The 19,755-nt window shown below is 41.7% G+C and overlaps 1 protein-coding gene across 6 annotated transcripts in view; it reads right to left on the bottom strand.

Moving 5' to 3' along the window:
- The window catches only part of MRTFB (myocardin related transcription factor B), a 496,818-nt gene that overhangs the window by 2,807 nt on the left and 474,256 nt on the right, over positions 1–19,755 (bottom strand). For 4 of the 6 annotated variants that reach the window (XM_082260025.1, XM_082260026.1, XM_082260029.1 and 1 more), the window contains 2 exons: positions 15,663–15,723; positions 7,528–7,623 (listed from right to left, as the gene is read on the bottom strand). In XM_082260025.1, the coding sequence (XP_082116151.1) occupies positions 7,528–7,623; positions 15,663–15,723 (157 nt within the window). The remainder of the gene's footprint in view (positions 1–7,527; positions 7,624–15,662; positions 15,724–19,755) is intronic. The other 2 variants (XM_082260028.1, XM_082260030.1) reach the window with 1 other exon arrangement.

The raw sequence follows: 19,755 nt of genomic DNA on the forward strand, positions 1-19,755 counted from the left end.
AAACACTAATTTATCGTATTCAACATGTACTTCTTGCTAACTACTAATTTACAGATATTTCCAATGATAATCAGCACATATCATGCACTGGTCTAATAGCAGACTGAAAGCTGATTGCTATTGAGGGGGTAAGGGTAATAATTATTATTATTTTTTTTTTTTTAATGTCTACAGGTACTGTGGTGGAGGGATCTAGGGGTCTAAAAGACCCCAAATCCCTGCTCTGCACTTAAAAGCATTCAAAACGCCAAGTTTGGCTGTTTTGAATGCTGTAAGTTTTTGAATTCGGCGTCGCCAGTAACAGGAAGTGATGTCATGACCTCACTTCCGGGTACTCGGCGGCAACGAATTCAAAGAAATGGAGACCCGGTCAGACAGCGGCGGTGAAGGTAGGATGCCCGGGTCTCCCGGTGGGACAGGAGACCCGGGGGCGAGCCGTGGAAGGCGGTGGGAGGGGAGGGGGGGACATCCCCTCCCGCTTCTTGGAATGACAGCTGAGCGGCTTCTCAGCTGCATCAGTTGTCATTACAATACAGCTGACAGTCGGCTATGGACACTGCGGGGTAGCGGGGTAGCTGCAGGCATCACCTCGGTACATGCACTTTCCCGAAATATCGGCAATATCGGTAAATCAAAAGGCTGATTCCGATATACTCGGGGAAAGTGCATAAAGGCCCTCAATATATCGGCTTCGCCGTTAATCGTTTGATCTCTAGTAACAAGGCTTCATTGGTCTTACTATATATGGCAGGTACTTGCCAATAGACCAACTAGTCCGGAGTTTTAGTATGTGCGTACGCGTAGAATAAAATGGATATATAAGGAAACAGACATCTGTTAGATCTATAAAATTGGGATAGCAAGAATACCGATTTTATGTCAAGTACAACCATTATGTTTTCTTCAGAATTTGCACAATAGCATTAAAGAAGAACACTGCTAATGAAAAAGACCAGGCCACACCATATTCAAAATAGAAAGGATAAAAGAAGCATCATCTCCATGTATAAGTAAATCAACTCTAAATGTTAGGACAATTGAAACAAAGTCCCTGTGCTATCGATACTTGGGAAAACAGGAAGATGTAGAGTACAGTTCATTTAGATGTGGCAAATAAATCTTTAATGATAGTACACCCCACAGTTGAAAATTACTACACCAGCTCATTGATAGAATACAAAACTACTAGCACTCTGCATTTGTTTATATTCCACTGCTTGTGATTACCACCACTAGCCTTTTACCCTGAGATGTTGATCTACCTAATATTTTGGTCAAGTAACGCTTTTCCCATATATAGGGGACGTTGGTTAGATGATGGTCTCAAAGGGTTATTCAAGATATGATAAAAATAAATCATAGTACTTTCCATACAGCAATGATTTATTTATTTAAAAGAAGAATTGCACTCACATTAAAAAGTGCACTGTTCTGGTGCACTACAGGAGGGAGTGGCTTCGTCAGAGGAATTCCTTACATCCTGTGGTGCACCAGAACAGTGCACTTTTTAAAGCAAGTGTGATTCTTCTTTTATATAAATAAATCATTGCTGTATGGAAAGCACTATGATTTCTTTTATCATATCTTGAATGCATGTGGCGATCCACTGAATATTACAGATGAGGATACCCTTTGAGACCATCATGGAACCAATGTCCCCTATCTATGGGAAATGCACTATTGGACCGAAATATAAAGTAGGTCAACATCTCAAGGTAAAAATCTAGTGGTGGTGGTGATCACAAGCAGCGAATTATCAGTTGCTCAATGCTCGTAGTTTTTTCTTCTATGAAAGTTCTGGTGCAGTGATTGTCCCCACCTGTTGCGAGTACTATCATTAAAGACTTAGGCCCCTTTCACACTTGCGGAGGAACGTTCAGATCTGCCTGTCAGTTTTTCAGGAGGATCTGAATAGATGCCCCATGCATCTCTATGGGGCATCGGATGTCAGCGGAGACATGCCCGCTGACATCCGATCCTGTCCATCAAATCCTGACGGATGGAAACCCTATTTTCCATATGTCTGGCAGATCGGATCAGATGAGAACGGACAGGCGGTCCATTGTCATCCGATTCCCCCATAGAGAAGAGCGGTGACCTGACAGCTCTGTCTCTGCACACAGCGCAGAGACAGAGCTACCACCCGCCTGCTCAGCGAGGGATCGGCTGATGAATCCCCCACTGAGAAAACCAGAGTCTGCCGATGATGGAGCGGCAAGTGTGAAAAGGGCCTTAGGCTGGCCATACATGTTTAATTTTCTTGCACAATTTTCTGTTAGATTTACCAAAATCCACATAATATGGGGTAAAAAATAAACACTTTTAATTATATCCTATAAGGCAGGCCCTTTGTACTACATAGTTGAAGGTAAATCTAAAGAAAACTGTACAGAAAATTGTATAATGTAGGTTCAGCCTTATTTGCCAAATCTAAATGAACTGTACATCTTGCGTTTTTTCCAAGTATTGGTAGCACAAAGACTTTGTTTCAATTGTGCCAACAATTGCAGTTGAATTACTTTACATGAAGATGCATCTTTTATATATTTTTTTTGAATATGGTGTAGCCCGGGCTCTCTCATTAGCAGTATGGTTTGTATTATGTGATGTGGGCATTTGGGAACTGGCGGCAACACCATTGAAAGTTTTATTAACCCTAGATTTTTACAAATTCATATCACATTACATGACTGCATTGGAGCTAAACATCTATTAACATTAAAGAAACAGAGGCATGTACAACTAAAAAAAAAAAAAAAAGGAACATGGAGGATTGGATGGTAATTATTGGGTCTAGTGGAGTACCTACCTGTTAAAAATTAGGAATATTTTTTTACAAAAAGATTTACGTGAAACCCAAATAAAAAAGAAAACCTTAAGGAGTGTTTATCAATGGACCAATTTTTTAAAAGGTAAATGTGCTAGATATTAAAGTGGTTCTACGTGCAGAAGTTTTTTTTTTTTTTACCGAAATGCATTCAGTTAAAAAACATTCCACGGTTTGTGCTTGCTACAGGAGCACTCAGAAAAGAGAACCGCCTAGAGCGCAGGCAGGGACCACAGAACAGGAGGTTTAAGGCCACTCTGTGTAACAGTATTGCACAGAGCTGGTAAGCATGTTTATTATTTTAATAAAAAAAAAAAAAAAAAAAATGGTAACTTTACTTTCACTTTGATTAAGCTCCTTATATTAAATGGAGAATCTAACATACTTCAGCCGTTATAGTCAGTGTCACATTCACCTAGCAATTGAGATCTGCTACAAATGCCTGCTAGTAATTCTGAACCTACAGAAATTCATCTCTCACCTGTCCTGTTGTTTCTGCAAAGCCAAAGGAGAAACAAAGGGTCAAGAGTAGTGGTGCACCCAAATGAAAATTTTGGACCGAAACCGAAAATGGACAGTTTTTAAAAATATATATATTATAAATAATTGTATTGTATTCAGCTTTTTAATAGTTTTTGAAGCGTTTTTGTGTTTACCCACTTGCCACCTGGCCACCGTCAAATGACGGTGGGGCGGAGCGGTGCGGCTCTCGTTCTAGGATGAAATCATATGATGGCGCCCCAGAACGGCCGCTCTCGCGCACCCAGGCAGTGTGGTGATCGTGGCCGCACCGTGTTCCTAGGACACGGCGGGACCCCTATCTTGGTAGAGAGCCAATGACTTGGCTCTTTACCCATGTGAATGGCTGTGTCCAATCACAGCCGCTCACATGTAAAGGAGGAAGTGCTGTTTACCGGCTCTCTTTGTCTTACACTGTCAGAGTGTGTGGCAAGGAGAGCCGATCAGCGGCTCCTCCTCAAAAGGGAGTCTAGGACAAGTAATCAGGGCACTGATCATCAGTGCCCTAATTACAGTAAAGTTAAAAAACAGTGCCCACAATTCGTGCCCATATTGCTGCCAGTCAGTGCCCATCAGTGCCTGCTCATCTGTGCTGCCCATCAGTGCCACATTTCAGTGCCCATCAGTGCGGCATATTAGTACCTCCTCATCAGTGCCGCCTCATCAGCGCACATCAGTGAAAGAGAAAAATGACTTATTTTCAAAATTTACTGACAGAAAATAAGAAAAAGCTTTTTTTTTTTTTTCTTTTTCAAAATGTTCCGTCTTTTTTCGTTCAGTAAGAAATAAAAAAAAAAAAAAAAAAAAAACAGCGATGATTAAATACCACCAAAAGAAAGCTCTATTTGTGTGAAAGAAATGATAAAAATTTAATATGGGTACAGTGTAGCATGACCACGCAATTGCCAAAGTGTGACAGCTCTGAAAGAAAGGTTCCTGTATTGAAGTGGTAAAAAAGCTCAATCTAAAGTGCATCCTTTTAAATGCTATCTTTGTCTTTAGACTGGTCTGTTGTGCTTTTATTGCAGTGTAACGCACCTTCCCATAGAAATGCATTGAAAATGCATGAAAAATGCACCCGTTTTGCATTTTTTGTTGCAGATTTTGAGTCACATGACCTATAAAAATCGCTGAGAACCCTATTTTTGGATGATTATCTCTAGTCAAGAGGAATGATGGATCCCAGTGAAATAGCAGATCACTATCTAATCTTTCATTAGCAGGCAAATTTACTCAAAATTAAGCTGAGTATACAGCTTTTTTCTGCTTTTGTTCAACTAGCGAGGTAAACATAAAACTCACAGATCCCAGCATCCACAAAAGCAAAGTGGATGAAGGGATCTTCCCCGCTGTGCTATTGTATTCTGACAACATGGACTCCTCTGCTGTCTGAATACACAGGTCAGCCCTGCAGCGGCTGATCAAATGCTCGTTTTCCAGGCTGGCCTAACGATCAGCTTCTGTTGAACAGACATGGCTACACAGATCCTGCTGACCCGGCCGAATTTCATGCATATACCCAGCCTAGGACGCAGAGAAGAAAGAAATGATACTTTAAAAGTAACACAATTCCATCAACTAGTTGCTTGTACTAGCAGACATGGTCAACTACACACACTGTATTTGTGTACAACAGTATTACACCAGCTGTGTCCACCTTAGCGAATCTTTCTGGGAATTTTCACAAGGTTATGCGTCTGATGATCAGTACTGATGCCCTTTAATTTGTGAACTGAACTGAAGCATTTGCACACCCCTTTTTGGGAAGCCTGACACTGCATTTTAATGAATGACAATGCAGCCATGAAACTAAGACAACTTAATTCTTATAATTGTTCTATAAAAGCGAACAGTGCTACAAACATATAGGAACATATTGTTGGAAGTAGACAGAGAATGTAAAGATATAAGTATTTAATTCTGTGATGTGACTGCTATTACGATATACGGTGTTATAATTTAAATGGACCTTTTCTTCTTAAAACCCAATAAAAGCAGTCCTTACTGCCTCTCTGAAAAGTAATCTGCAGTTCATCGCTTTTCAGTGGCGATTGACAGGCAGCTGGAAGGCAATAAGCTGCTTCCTCATTCCCCGCCTCCCTCCCTCCTCTTGCACCTGTAAGGGTTAAATGCTCACTTAGTCTTCAGGTATAGGACTGAGGTGGAAACACTAACCCTACTGCTGCCTCCAGTAGGTTCCTCCCCTTGCCGTAACTGGTCCCCTGCATCTGCTCTGTAAGCTCCACCTTCCTAAACTTACTATGAAAGGTTTTTGTTGTTGTAAATGTGATGATGATAATGAGGCTCCACCAACAGACTAAAACTTCAGGCAGAGGAGGAGAACACTGGAGTGAGGAATCAGGCAAGTAAAAGAGGCTGTTCTACAATCACCAACTTACCGTGCCCTGCAGCTCCTAGGCAAGGGTGTGGTCATGGTTCTTACGGCATATTGAGGAATCCAACCTCAATATGCCAAAGCTTGTAAAATACATTTCTGCACTGTACTGGAGCTTGAGTGAGCTTAGGGATATTTACCAAAGTGTAAATGTAGCATGTTTTTTTTATATTCTCCTAACAATATGGTACATAGTTTAGAAAGATGAAAAAAGGCACAGGTTCATTCAGTTCAACCTATGTGCATATGTTCTCTTCATTGCTCCCAAGATCTCCTGCTCTCTAACTTCCCCTCCAGGACTTCTCATGAGCCTCTCCCAACAGCGCAGATTACTAGCAAATAGAGCAGGTTAGAATCGATCCATACACAGCAATTTGTTCAGTGCTTAATAATGATGGGGAAAATTTATCAGGGCGAGTTTACTAGCACTTTAAGAAACCCAGCTACATTATTAAAAAAATATCTGGGTTCAGAACAATGCATCATCTTTAACAGTTATTTTAATTACTTCTTTTTCCATAACCAAGGCCTGAAACAGGAGGAGAATTGCACCGTGCTAAGGAAGTGGTTGAAATCCAAACTTACTGCTAGCTATCAAATGTTTAAATCTCAGCACTCTCATTAACATCAGCATTCTTTGACAGCAAGATGAAACAGACCTGAAACTTGACCGCTTGCCATGAACATAATCAGCCTACGCTTCTACCACTGGGTATTGTAATAGATTCTCAAGCTGTAGGTCTTGCTCTGTCTCCCTTAGGTGCCAAATATATAAAAGGGAAATTATGTCATCAGCCACGCACATCTATTACATGCTGAAAGAGTATGCAGCAGTGCTTGCCTTTCCTTAAAGAAATGAGTGATAGGAACATTTGAACACAAGCATCTTTGACAAGATGCTGATGCACTGCAGGACCCAAGTAGGTCCACAAATGTCATATGGCTGTGGCTGCTTAGATTTAGGATAAAAAGCTTTTACGTCATGTTAAAGCCTAATACTTTAAGCAGAAAGCCATTTTTTTTTTATTGAGATGATGGTCAAAAGATCTGACTGCTGGTGATCATAGTACTGGGTGTAGACACCCACAGGGCTAGTCTTATCTTTTTGTTCAATGATCGATTAATCCAAATCAACAGACTAAATCTTTCTCAAATATCAGTCTACTGAAGAGTGGCCTAAAGACCTATGGTACCATGGTCTAGGTTCTCAATTCCTGACTAGGATAACATTGGCTGGATTTTGCAGCGATCAACTTATGTCTGTGGGCAATGTAATATAACCCCAAAGCAATTGGTGGTTATCATTACTGCAAATGTACACACAAAAAAAAAAAAAAAAACTCTCCACATTTTTTGCACTTGAATGGAGCCATACTAATTACAGAATATGCCCTATGCAACTCAGGGTAAAGTGTTGCAAAAATTAGATAACTAAAAATCAGCCCAACAAAAATTGTAAACTATTTCGGTGTATACTTTTTCTTTCAACATCTGATCCTACACCACCGTTTATGGATAACATCATCTATATGGTGGGTCACGCCAGCCTAGGAAGTCTTCACAGAGTGCTTAAATGGTCTTCAAAGACCTCAAACACATCAGCACAAGATTTGCCTCTTACTTTATACCAATTATACAGTATTTTATTGTAGCAAAAGCAAAACACACTAAGCAAAATGGCCCACCTAACAACCAATTCCTTAAACAGTATTTAGCAAATATACCAGCTTATGGTTAACGTGCCCACAGAGATAAGACTCTTTCATTGCCCGATCCAGTCACTTACTGTCAGCTGTCCAGTTGAATTTTTCCAGCCAATCACAATGGTTTTTCCCCTGATTTAACCAGGTTACGGGTGTCTGCTGAGTGCTTCCCCTCTCTCCTAAATAGGCATAAACATGCATGTTTAGCCAGTGAAAACTTAAATTTTTATGGAAATATTTTTCTAAGTTCTTTGTAGGCTGGATTTTGCCTTCACATTCAACCTTCATTTAATGTTTGCATGCGAAGATAAAGTAATCTTTTTAGTAACTCAACAAGTCTACATGAATCACATTCCTCGCATGCCACAAACCAAAAGGAAAAATGGGAATTTTGACTTTGCTTTAAAGACCAAATTTTGGAGTACAGCACAGGAGGACACACAACAGTAAATCATAGACCATGGGTTATATGCCGCTACTTCTGGATGATCCGTCACCAACAAAAGCTTTTCTGGGAATGCCCCCAGTTCACCCCCATATACCCCACCCACCGTTCTGCAGGACTTCAGTTCTGTAGCAAGCAATAAAGAAGAAACAGAGGACTTGGGGGAGAGAGCAGTGTCCTGTATTGCATCCCAACTGGAATTTACAGTTAAGTTAAAATTCCCATTATCTTATTCCTACAGGAAGTCAACAGACCCACAAAAACAAAGGATTAGTGGACTCGAAACACTCCGATGACAGCTTGAAGCACCTTGAAGCTAAAGCACATATTAGCAGAAGCTGATAATCCACCCAGTAAAACTTTGAGACGGTATGAACAGAAAAACAAGTGGTGGCCTTGCAAACCTGCAAAATGGATGTTTAATGCTGAAAGACGCAGAAAACACCAACAGAGCAGGTAAAATGGGTCCAGATAGGAAAGGAAGAAACAATGCCTGATGGTGCAAGTCCTGGAAATGATCTGCCTGGGCCACATAGCAACAGGGCCGGCGCTACCTATAGGCAAGGTAGGTGCCGGCCTAGAGTGCACTAATGTGTGGCGGGATTCACCAAGAAGGGGTTCGGCAGTGATTTAATTCTGCGGGACTGTGCACCACGGTTGAAGAAATAGGTGGAGAGGCGCCTTAAAAATCTCCACTCCTGCCACCTCCACCATACACATGGGCAGGGCAAAGGGGGTGAAGTCAAGGGCAGAGCCAATGGGGAAGGTAAAATGAGGTTTTGCCTAGAGTGTCAAAAATCCTTGCACCAGCCCTGCCTAGCAATGGTGGAAGTGGAAACAGGATGCTTTTTTTTTTTGGGACCTTCAGGAAGGACAAAAATGGGATCAGTTTTTCTCAAGGAAGATGTTGCAGCTAGGTAGATCCTCACTGCTTTGTCCATATCCAGGCAGAGGGTTCATTTGTGCACAGATACAAGAACTTACAAGTCTGTTGGCTCAGAGCTAGCATCTCACTCCAGGAAGTAGATGCTGACCCTGGAGAATAGATGAACAAAGCTTTCACTGATCACTCTTACTGTTGACAAACCACAGTCCCCTGACTTTACAATTGTTGGGCTCAAGACATTCTATGATCACTGCTGGTAAGTAGTTTAAAATCAAAAAAGTAGACAGGCATCAAATGGCCCCAGATACTTCTAAGAGCTATTTTACGATTCTATGTTTAGGAAGTAAAACTACTCTTGTATTCTTCCAGAAGCTACTGCAGAAAATACCTGCTTGGGGAGTGGTTCTGGAACTTACCACTGTACACAAGCAGAGATCACTTGCAGGCAGGCGAAGACTGATGATTTGGCTAGTTCAAGCTTCTCAGCCAGGAAAAGGTCTGAAAACCCCATATAAAAAACTTTTTGACATTTGTATGGCAACACTATATGGAGTTTTCACTGGTGTCAAAGCATAAACATAATTAGGCTTGACAAACTAATTACATGTGGGAATGTAGATAAGTGTCTTATACAAGCCAGAGCCGTTTGCTACATATGTCACTGTCTGAAACATCTGGGTGAGACGCAAGTTTAATTCAATGTAAACCAAGTTTTCTATTCTACATTTTAGACTAAAGCAGCCCATAGATTATTACATTTTCCTTTCCTTCCACCACTACAGGTGGAAGGAAAGAAATTTGCTTATTCCCACCATAATCACAGCCAGTAGGGAACTCTCCTGGTGGCTATAGCCACTGGCAGGGATTGCATGAAAACAATCTGACAGACTGGTTGTACTAAAGTCAATTGATGGATTGACTTCAGTACAACCAGCCTGCCCATAGTTGGATCGAAACTTATTTACATTTTTGTGACTTTTTTTTTATAGATGTATTGCTACAAAAAACATTTTGCATTAGTGCAAAATGAATGAACACTGACATGCAGAGAAAGAGGGTTTTCATAAATGGTTTCACAGTGAAGGCTTCCGATCTATGGGTTAACAGAAATGATCTGATAAGCAGAGTTCTTCTACATACAAAAGGCGGCTGCAGTGCCTACTCAATTCATGGTTTAATTTTACTTCAGCTGTTGCTTATTTAACTTTGGCTCCAGTCTTCAAGTCAGCGGCCAACCTGCCTGTAACACTAGTCTGTCACTCCCTTATTGGTGAATTCTCAGCAAGAGTGAATATAAAAATGAAGCCTGTATTCAAACTCCTGATTTACAATTATTTTAGTGAAAAATTATTTAAAAAAAGCACAAAAAAAAAAAAAAGTGCTTAGCCGAAAACTTTGGATGTTGGTTAGTAGGAAAAATACCTGCATACTGGCATTACATATTAAAAAGCAGTCCAGAATTAAGTCTATGAAACATTCTGCACCCAAGATCTTAATGCAGTTGATGATTTCTACTTTATATACTGCAAATATTTCACAACTTCAAACAAAACTTTTTTTTCCCATAGAATTGAGAAACGTTAGAGCATGTTTTTTATTGGTATCTGTGTCCACAATTAGGATATCCCCCCCCCCCCCCCACCTCTTGTCCTCTCACTAGAATAAGGAAGTCTTCCCAACTGATATTCAGACAGCAATAAAACCTTTACATAAGCACACTAACCCTTTAACACTAAAAGGCAGGAGGGGAGGAATGTTGATTTGCCTGTAAATTTCATATCTTAGAATACAGGAAAAAGTATTCATTGACATGGGTTATAGGCTTGTACCTTCAGGTGAATGGAAATAGGCAAAGCTTTTGAGGATACAACCCTACCGCACTCCGAGTCCTCAATTTTGTAGAAAGCGATGCAGAGTAACCAAGAAATGGAGAGGGTGGCTTTTGTTCTGTACCTCAAGATATGGAGTTTACAGGCAAGTCAAAACTGCTGTTACCTTAATCAGACAGTACAGGACACAATCAAAGTATTTATAGACCATGGGACATCCACAAGCAATGAATGAGATTGGGTGGGCAACAACAACAACTAGACAAACAGAACTGTGCAAACAGGCCCAGCAAGGGTTAACAGACCAAACTTCAGAGAGCTGCTGCTAGAACTCTGCGGCCAAAAGCTGAAAGTCTGGAGTATCTGAATTCTTGTGTGGATGTTGTGGGAGAAGGTTTACCTGGATGCTCTGAGTTCTGAGAAAGGCAAAAAGAGGTGCTTGGGCCTTTGTAAATACTCTGTGAGCAGAGGATAGGCCCCTTTCGCCGCTTCAGAAAGCGATCCAGTGGCTAATGAGCTGCTCAAATTGCTTTCATGAGAAAGCCAGCTGTGGGCTGAAAAAAAAAAAACTGATAACAGCCAAAACTCCGGTAAACCATTTGAAAACTGCAATATATACGTATTGCGGTTGGCAAGTGGTTAAGGAAGAAAGAACAGAGGAGGTAAAGATTCAAACTCTATTTTGCACCCCCTTAAAACCACCGATTGAACCCACAGGTCTGGGACATCTATGACGCAGTGAGGCGAACTACACCAGGTGTCCCCTTCATTGGGAAGAGGGCTGTGAGGAAGACTTGGTGGGTTTTGTGGTCATTCCAAAAGGTAGGTTAAAACTTTGGTGTGGAAGTTGAATGTTGGGTAGAGGAATTAAGTTCTCTGTGTTTTGCAGACGTAGAGGCACCTAGGGAGTGGGAGGTCTGGAATCTTCTGCTGTGGGAGTATAACTTTCCCTCCTATGACAACTTTAATAAACTGGTTAAGTGTCTCTCCAAAAAGACGTCTTCCATTCAAGAGGCATACGTGTGAGGCACTTTCTACAAGCAGCTTCAGCTGTCCAGGCTTTTAGCCACAACATTCTCACAACAGCCACTCCAGAAATGTGTCTCATGACATGTTTTAGGGCATCCACACAAAAAAACAGTGCAGAAGGCAATTGCTCTGTTAAATAAGACTCTGAAAAACGGTCATTTAATTTGTTCATTGCCCTAGTCCAGTTAGCTGCAGTTTGATATACTAAAATTGCAGCAATGGCCGGTTGCAGGGCTGGGCCTGCCAAAGTGAAACAAGCCTTTAAGAGCTTAACAAAACGTTGTATATGCAGAATCTTTGAAAGAAAGAACATCCTCAATGGGTACAGTGAGATGTAGGAAGGATCAAACACAGGAACCGATCACTTTTTTGTGAACTTTTTTCCCACTGAATAGAGTTCGGTAAAGTTTTTGGGGTAGTGAAAATCCTTTCAGGACATATCCAATCATCATAGATTGCTCTTTCTATTTGTACATTCATTTCTTTGCACCCAAGGGAGAAACAAAGTTGCCATCTGGGGGGGGAGAACAAGTTTTTACTGCTTCCTCCTATACTGACTCAATGCCCTCTTCATTTCTTTCTGTGTCTGCCTCATCTAGGGCAGGCATATCAGGATCCAACTGCAGTAGAGAAACAGGAATAGAAGAAAAGGCATGGCACTTGAGTTCTGGGCAAAGATGACTGAATTAAGACCATTTTTTGTCAGAGAAATTTTGACACAGATACAGGATATTTGCCTGCTCTCTGCCATGGCTATGCGAAAGGGTATTCTCCTATGGGGTACCCATGGAGTATGGTGAGGGTGACCTAGGGTAAGCATGTCCAGAAAGTAAATGCAGCAACAGGGGTGTAGACTGTCCTGTAGCAAGTCCTCATGCCGAAAGGGCAGGAGGAAGTATCTGGCTATTTAATAAAGGATTGGTGGTTTGGTGTAACACCTGGTCATCCAACTGAGACTATACTTTGAGTGGTCAAGTTTAAGTGTCAAATCTCGATTCAATTCAAATATAGTCCCACTTTTTTATAACTATGGTCAGAAGCACACAAGGTGACCCAGTCTTACCTGTCCATGACGCTGGACAGTACAGTGGGTACGGAAAGTATTCAGACCCCCTTAAATTTTTCACTCTTTATTATATTGCAGCCATTTGCTAAAATCATTTAAGTTCATTCTTCTTCCTCATGAATGTACACATAGCACCCCATACTGACAGAAAAACACAGAATTGTTGACATTGTTGCAGATTTATTAAAAAAGAAAAACTGAAATATCACATGGTCCTAAGTATTCAGACCCTTTGCTCAGTATTTAGTAGAAGCCCCCTTTTGATCTAATACAGCCAGGAGTCTTTTTGGGAAAGATGCAACAAGTCTTTCACACCTGGATTTGGGGATCCTCTGCCATTCCTCCTTGCAGATCCTCTCCAGTTCTGTCAGGTTGGATGGTAAACGTTGGTGGACAGCCATTTTTAGGTCTCTCCAGAGATGCTCAATTGGGTTTAAGTCAGGGCTCTGGCTGGGCCATTCAAGAACAGTCACGGAGTTGTTGTGAAGCCACTCCTTCGTTATTTTAGCTGTGTGCTTAGGGTCATTGTCTTGTTGGAAGGTAAACCTTCGGCCCAGTCTGAGGTCCAGAGCACTCTGGAGAAGGTTTTTGTCCAGGATATCCCTATACTTGGCCGCATTCATCTTTCCCTCGATTGCAACCAGTCGTCCTGTCCCTGCAGCTGAAAAACACCCCCACAGCATGATGCTGCCACCACCATGCTTCACTGTTGGGACTGTATTGGACAGGTGATGAGCAGTGCCTGGTTTTCTCCACACATACCGCTTAGAATTAAGGCCAAAAAGTTCTATTTTGGTCTCATCAGACCAGAGAATCTTATTTCTCACCATCTTGGAGTCATTCAGGTGTTTTTTTAGCAAACTCCATGCGGGCTTTCATGTGTCTTACACTGAGGAGAGGCTTCCGTCGGGCCACTCTGCCATAAAGCCCCGACTGGTGGAGGGCTGCAGTGATGGTTGACTTTCTACAACTTTCTCCCATCTCCTGACTGCATCTCTGGAGCTCAGCCACAGTGATCTTTGGGTTCTCCTTTACCTCTCTCACCAAGGCTCTTCTCCCCCGATAGCTCAGTTTGGCCGGACGGCCAGCTCTAGGAAGGGTTCTGGTTGTCCCAAACGTCTTCCATTTGAGGATTATGGAGGCCACTGTGCTCTTAGGAACCTTAAGTGCAGCAGAAATCTTTTTGTAACCTTGGCCAGATCTGTGCCTTGCCACAATTCTGTCTCTGAGCTCTTCAGGCAGTTCCTTTGACCTCATGATTCTCATTTGCTCTGACATGCATTGTGATCTGGAAGGTCTTATATAGACAGGTGTGTGGCTTTCCTAATCAAGTCCAATCAGTATAATCAAACACAGCTGGACTCAAATGAAGGTGTAGAACCATCTCAAGGATGATCAGAAGAAATGGAAAGCACCTGAGTTAAATATATGAGTGTCACAGCAAAGGGTCTGAATACTTAGGACCATATGATATTTCAGTTTTTCTTTTTTAATAAATCTGCAACAATGTCAACAATTCTGTGTTTTTCCGTCAATATGGGGAGCTGTGTGTACATTCATGAGGAAGATGAATGAACTTAAATGATTTTAGCAAATGGCTGCAATATAACAAAGTGAAAAATTTAAGGGGGTCTGAATACTTTCCGTACCCACTGTATGTAAAATTCACGGCTTCACCCATTTTGGACCCAAAAGGGTCATCAGAGACTGGATTTCATAGGGATAGACGATGGCCCTGGGGCTGTATAGCACCCTGCAGCTGACAACATGCGTTATACTCTCAAACTAAGTGCTCATGCAAGATCCAAAGCGGCATTACGGGCCGTCCCCAAAGTGTGGCATGGGAGTATGTCGCACAGGGTTTACAGTGCCAATCGAGGCACGGCTTCTTTTTGTGGCATTAGAAGACAGAGACAAATTTAATAAAGAATACAAAGATAAAATAATAAAAGTAAAATTATAAACTAGTTAAGAATGATTTCTCCTTGATTTCTCCATGAAGGAGAAGAGGTCCATCACCTTAGGGTCACTAGCACAAAAATGAGAACTCACAGAGAGGGGGAGGGTTATAGATGAAGCGCCCAGTGGACGTGTTCTAAAAACTTTTGCCAATCATGTAACAGTACAAGCCTTTAACCCAGGGTCTAAAAATACTTTGCCTGTGTCCTAAACTCTATGATTAAAATAAAATATGTGTATGTAATGTAATAAAATGTAAAATTCTAAAATGTTGTTAAATGAATGAAGCACTACCTAAGCTTACCAATGGTATGATCAAATGTTTCTAATAAACTTCTTAAAAGGAGAAATGTGGGAATTGGTCCGATGCTGCAGCCGGTCCCCACCAGCCCACAAGTCCGAAAACTGAGCGATCATGTGACTGCTGATTTCTAAGGGTTTGCTCTGAGTAAAGAGTGGCGAGTCATTCACCGCTCTCTGCTCCTCCAGCGCTCACTGCAATGCTGGACAGGAGAGGGGGCAGGAGCGGCTGGATCAAGCGCTTAGCGGTATGCTGAGAGGCTGGGCCAGCTGCTTGTAAGGCATCTGGGTCTATCCCTCCAGAGCCTGAATCGTCTCTATGACATCAGTCAACAATGGACTTTAGCCAGCTGTCAGCTGATTCTGGGTCACAGGAACACACAAGTGCACTTCTGTGACCCACAAGACAAGTATGACTGAAAGAGCTTTGGCCATACTTCTCTTTAATAAACCAAAATTCCAAGCAAGCATTTATAGCAACTAATCAGAAATAGCCTTTCCTAAATCTGAGTACAGAAATCTCACATCTGCACCACCTACTGGAAAATAATTACGGTAACATCTTTTTTTCTGTGTAATATGTAAATTACTTTGCAAAATCTAATGCAGACATAGTAAGCAAGGTCAGCAAAGTTAGTAAACAAACGCAAACTGCAATGGCAAAGTAATTAACCATGATGAAGTTATAATACAAGATATCTTACCTCCACTTTTAATGAGAATATCAAACAGGTCATCCATCTGCTGGCTGTGCGCATTCATTACCTATACGGGGAAAAACACATTCCATGAATTTCCAATGCCTTGGTATTTGATTTAGGTGCTAAAAAGTGTCTATTCTTGCATTGAGCTTTATTTAGTAAGTTTGAATAAAAACTGCTGTAAGTATAATGATTTCCAAAGACATAGGTCAACATTTTTAGTGGCTCCCATTTACTTAAATTCTGGGCTTCTGAACCATGGAGTAGAGGGGATCTACTTAACCCTTTGCCATTTTACAGTGTGGCAGTAGCGGTCTGTGAGATAGCTGTTGTATGGATACTTCAAAAGCAGTAATGTATGACACCATATGTTTTTAAGTACCCAGAAACTCAATCTTGCTGGTTACCAAATGCAACTACGGATTGAAGGGTGGGGCATGCCCTGGCATTTCTGATCAGTAGAGCTACCTTAAAATAATAGATCAAAGTACAAGGCTATTGAAAAAAGCCCTTACTCTATTAAAAAAAAAAAATCATTTTTTTCTGAAGTTCATTGACAGACACAGCTCCTTCTCTTCTTAACAATTTGGTTATGCTGCCCCCTACAGAAGTAGGACATTAGGCAGGAAAAGTCTTTACCATGCCTATGGGGCAGTCCCTGGTGGTATACACCCCCTCACTCTGCTATAGGCATTCCATTTTTTTTCTGCCTAGTTAAGGATACCTCTGGGCGCTAAGTGTCTGAATTGGCGGTGCTGTCCTGCCGTTAACCCTATCTGGTGGTCCACAAAGATAAAGTGATACTTCGACCAACTTAATCTTTTCTTCCCAAGGTGGTCTCTGATTTCCATTTGAATGAAGACATTGTGCTACCCAATGGTTGAGAAGAATAAGGAGTGCGTCTGTCAATGAACGATAGAGAAACTGGATTGTTGACTTACCGTAACATCCTTTTCTCTGATGTTCATTGATGGACACAGCTCCTGATCTTCATAACCATTGGATTATACTGTCCCCCCAAAGGAGTAGGAAACTAAGCAGAAAAAGAATCTGGCTACACCTATGGGCAGTCCCAGGAGGTATACTCCCTCTGTCTGCTATAGGTACTATGTTTATTTACAAGCAGTGACAGAAGAATCACAAGTCCACAGAGGGGTGGATGCTGTGTCCGTCAATGAACATCACAGAAATGGAATTTTAATTAAGTCAAAAATCCCATTTTCTCTTTCGTTCATTGGCGGACACAGCTTCTGATCTACATAACCATTGGGACGTCCAAAAGCAGTGGTAAACATGAGGGGTGGGAACAGTGAAAAAATTCCCAAGGCTAAACAGTAGCCAACCAGGAAACAGGAGCTCAACCAAAACCACTGGAGCTGACCTGAAAAAAACAATACATCCATTCTCAAAGTGGATCAGGTCCTCTCAACAGCAGCCTGCAAAACCTTGCGGCCAAAACAAGCATCGTAGATGCCATTACAATTACTTTAAAAAACTTTGTGAAAGTGTGCACAGACGACCAGGTGGCCGCCTTGCAAACCTGCATCACTGACGCCTGATGACGGAGGGCCCAGGAGGCACTGAGCACCCGAGTAGAGTGCACCTTGACAGGGAAAGGAGGAACCTGACCCCTGATGGAATAGGCCTCAATAACCATCTGTCTGATCCATCTGGAAATAGTGGCAGAGGAAGCAGACAACCCCATCCGTGGGCACAAATAGTGAGTCTGACTTCCTAAAAGACTCCGTAGCTGCCGGGTACACCCTAATTGCATAGACGACATCCAAGGCACTTTCCTTAGGATGTTTAGGCTTGGGACACAGGGAAAGCAACACAATGTCTTTATTCAAATGAAAAGCGGAGACAACCTTTGGGAGGAACGACGGATGGGGGCGAAGAACCACCTTATCTCTGTGAATAGACCTATCAGAGCCCCGCTCTCCTCTATGGGGAGATCGGATGAAAAAGGACCACCTTCTGTCAGGTCCAACTGACAGGTGGACCTGATTGGAAAGCCTGTGTGAAAGGGGCCGCACATGAAACAGTGAGGGAGATTTACTAAAACTGGTGCACTCAGAATCTGGTGTAACTGTGCATTGTAGCCAATCTGCTTCTAACTTTAACTTGTTCAATTAAGCTTTGACAATCAGCTGCCCTAGGTTCACACTGAGGCGGGTTTGAAATCAAACCCAATTTCAAGCCAGTATTTTCAGTCTGACTTCAGGGGCGATTTCACAGATGTCTGTGCGGGTTCCATGTTTATTGAAATCACCCCTCGGAGTCGCCAAAAGTAGTGCAGAAACTACTTAAGGGAATTGTTGTGGCGCTGCAAAGTCGGCGTTGCACAGATTCGGATGGCGCAATTCCCGGCAATAGGCTCCGATTTGACATGTCAAATCCCATGTCAAAGCAACCCAATGTGAATGTGGGCTAAAACCTAGAGAAGCTTATTGGTTTCTATGCACAGCTGTGCCAGATTTTGCACTTTTACAACTTTAGTAAACCAACCCCAGTGTCAGACATTAACTGACATTTTTGTGGAATTGGTAAAGATCACAGTTACAAATTATATCAGGATTTAGGGTTATCTGTGACAAAAAGGGACCTTTTACCCTGTAACACCAAGACAAGACGTAAGGTAATGGTGTCAATTGAGCAACAAAAAAATATAGGGGTATTAACCCGCTCCCAAAAAAAAAAAAACACCCAACAACATAAGGTTTTAACCCTAACCCCCAAACCATTACCCCATGTTGATGTTACTGTCAATAGCAGTTAAGAGATTTCTCATTACTTTTTTGCCCCCTTGTGTCATTGAGACATTGGTGATGGAGAATTTCACTGGTGGGGACAGAGACAATATATAAATTGTGACTGAGGTTTTAATCCTGCCACACTCTGACAAAAATGTTGTGTCTGGAGTTAGGTTTCAGTATTTAAAGTGTTCGTTCATCTTTAGCAAATAATTGCCAATGCAGATAAGGGACATCTGTAGATAAAAATAAAACAAACTGTACAGCTTGCTATAGGTTTAGGCCATTTACATACCTCCTAAAGCCCGATTGGAATACTCCCAGGACATTGCTAAGCGAGGCCTAGATTTCGATTTTTTTATTTTTTTTTATTGGGAATGTTTTATAGCAGAAAGAAAAATTTTTTTTTTTTTTTCCAGAATTGTCGCTTTTTTTTCTTTAGAACGCAAAAAATGAAAAAGCGCAGAGGTGATCAAATACCACTAAAAAAGAGCCATTTGTGGGGAAAAAAATGACAAATTTTATTTGGGTACAGCGTCGCATGACCGCGCACTTGTCAGTTAAAGTCACGCAGTGCCGAATCGCAATAAATGGCCTGGTCATTAAGGGGGGTAAATCCTTCCGGTCCAGAAGTGGTTAATGTGACCTATAAACTGTACATCTCAGTTGAATCACTAAGAGCCGGTTCACACTACCACGACCAGAAAGTCGCCCCGTGACTTTGAGAGACTTGTTTAGAGACTTGGAAGAGACTTGGAAGAGACTTGGAAGAGACTTGGAAGAGACTTGGAAGAGACTTGGAAGAGACTTGGAAGAGACTTGGAAGAGACTTGGAAGAGACTTGGAAGAGACTTGGAAGAGACTTGGAAGAGACTTGGAAGAGACTTGGAAGAGACTTGGAAGAGACTTGGAAGAGACAGGCGACTTTGTCTGTGGGGAATGCCTGGCTAATCTCTTTCTTCTTCCTGGAAAGTCTGATAACAAGTCGCTTCAATTAAGATAAGGAGGCGACTCCCATTGAAGTATATGGGACAGGTCGGATCACAGGTCGCCTCAAAGTAGTACAGGACCCTTTTCTGAAGTTGGAGTGACTTCAGTAGTGCCAATTAAGACGGCACTGATTGATTAACATTGATTAACATTGCTTTTGTTATGTCAAGCGACCTGGGGCAACAAGTCGTGCAAGTGTGAATGGGCTCTTACTGAAATCTTTTAGGTGGAGGGAAGTAAAAATAAATAAACAAAAATAATATGATTGCATAGGTGTGCACACCCTTAAACTAATACTTTGTTGAAGCACCTATTGATTTTAATAAAGCACTCAATATTTTTGGGTAGGAGTC

The sequence above is a fragment of the Pelophylax lessonae genome (genome assembly GCF_965119305.1).
Source record: "Pelophylax lessonae genome assembly, chromosome: 6".
Lineage (NCBI taxonomy): Eukaryota > Metazoa > Chordata > Amphibia > Anura > Ranidae > Pelophylax > Pelophylax lessonae.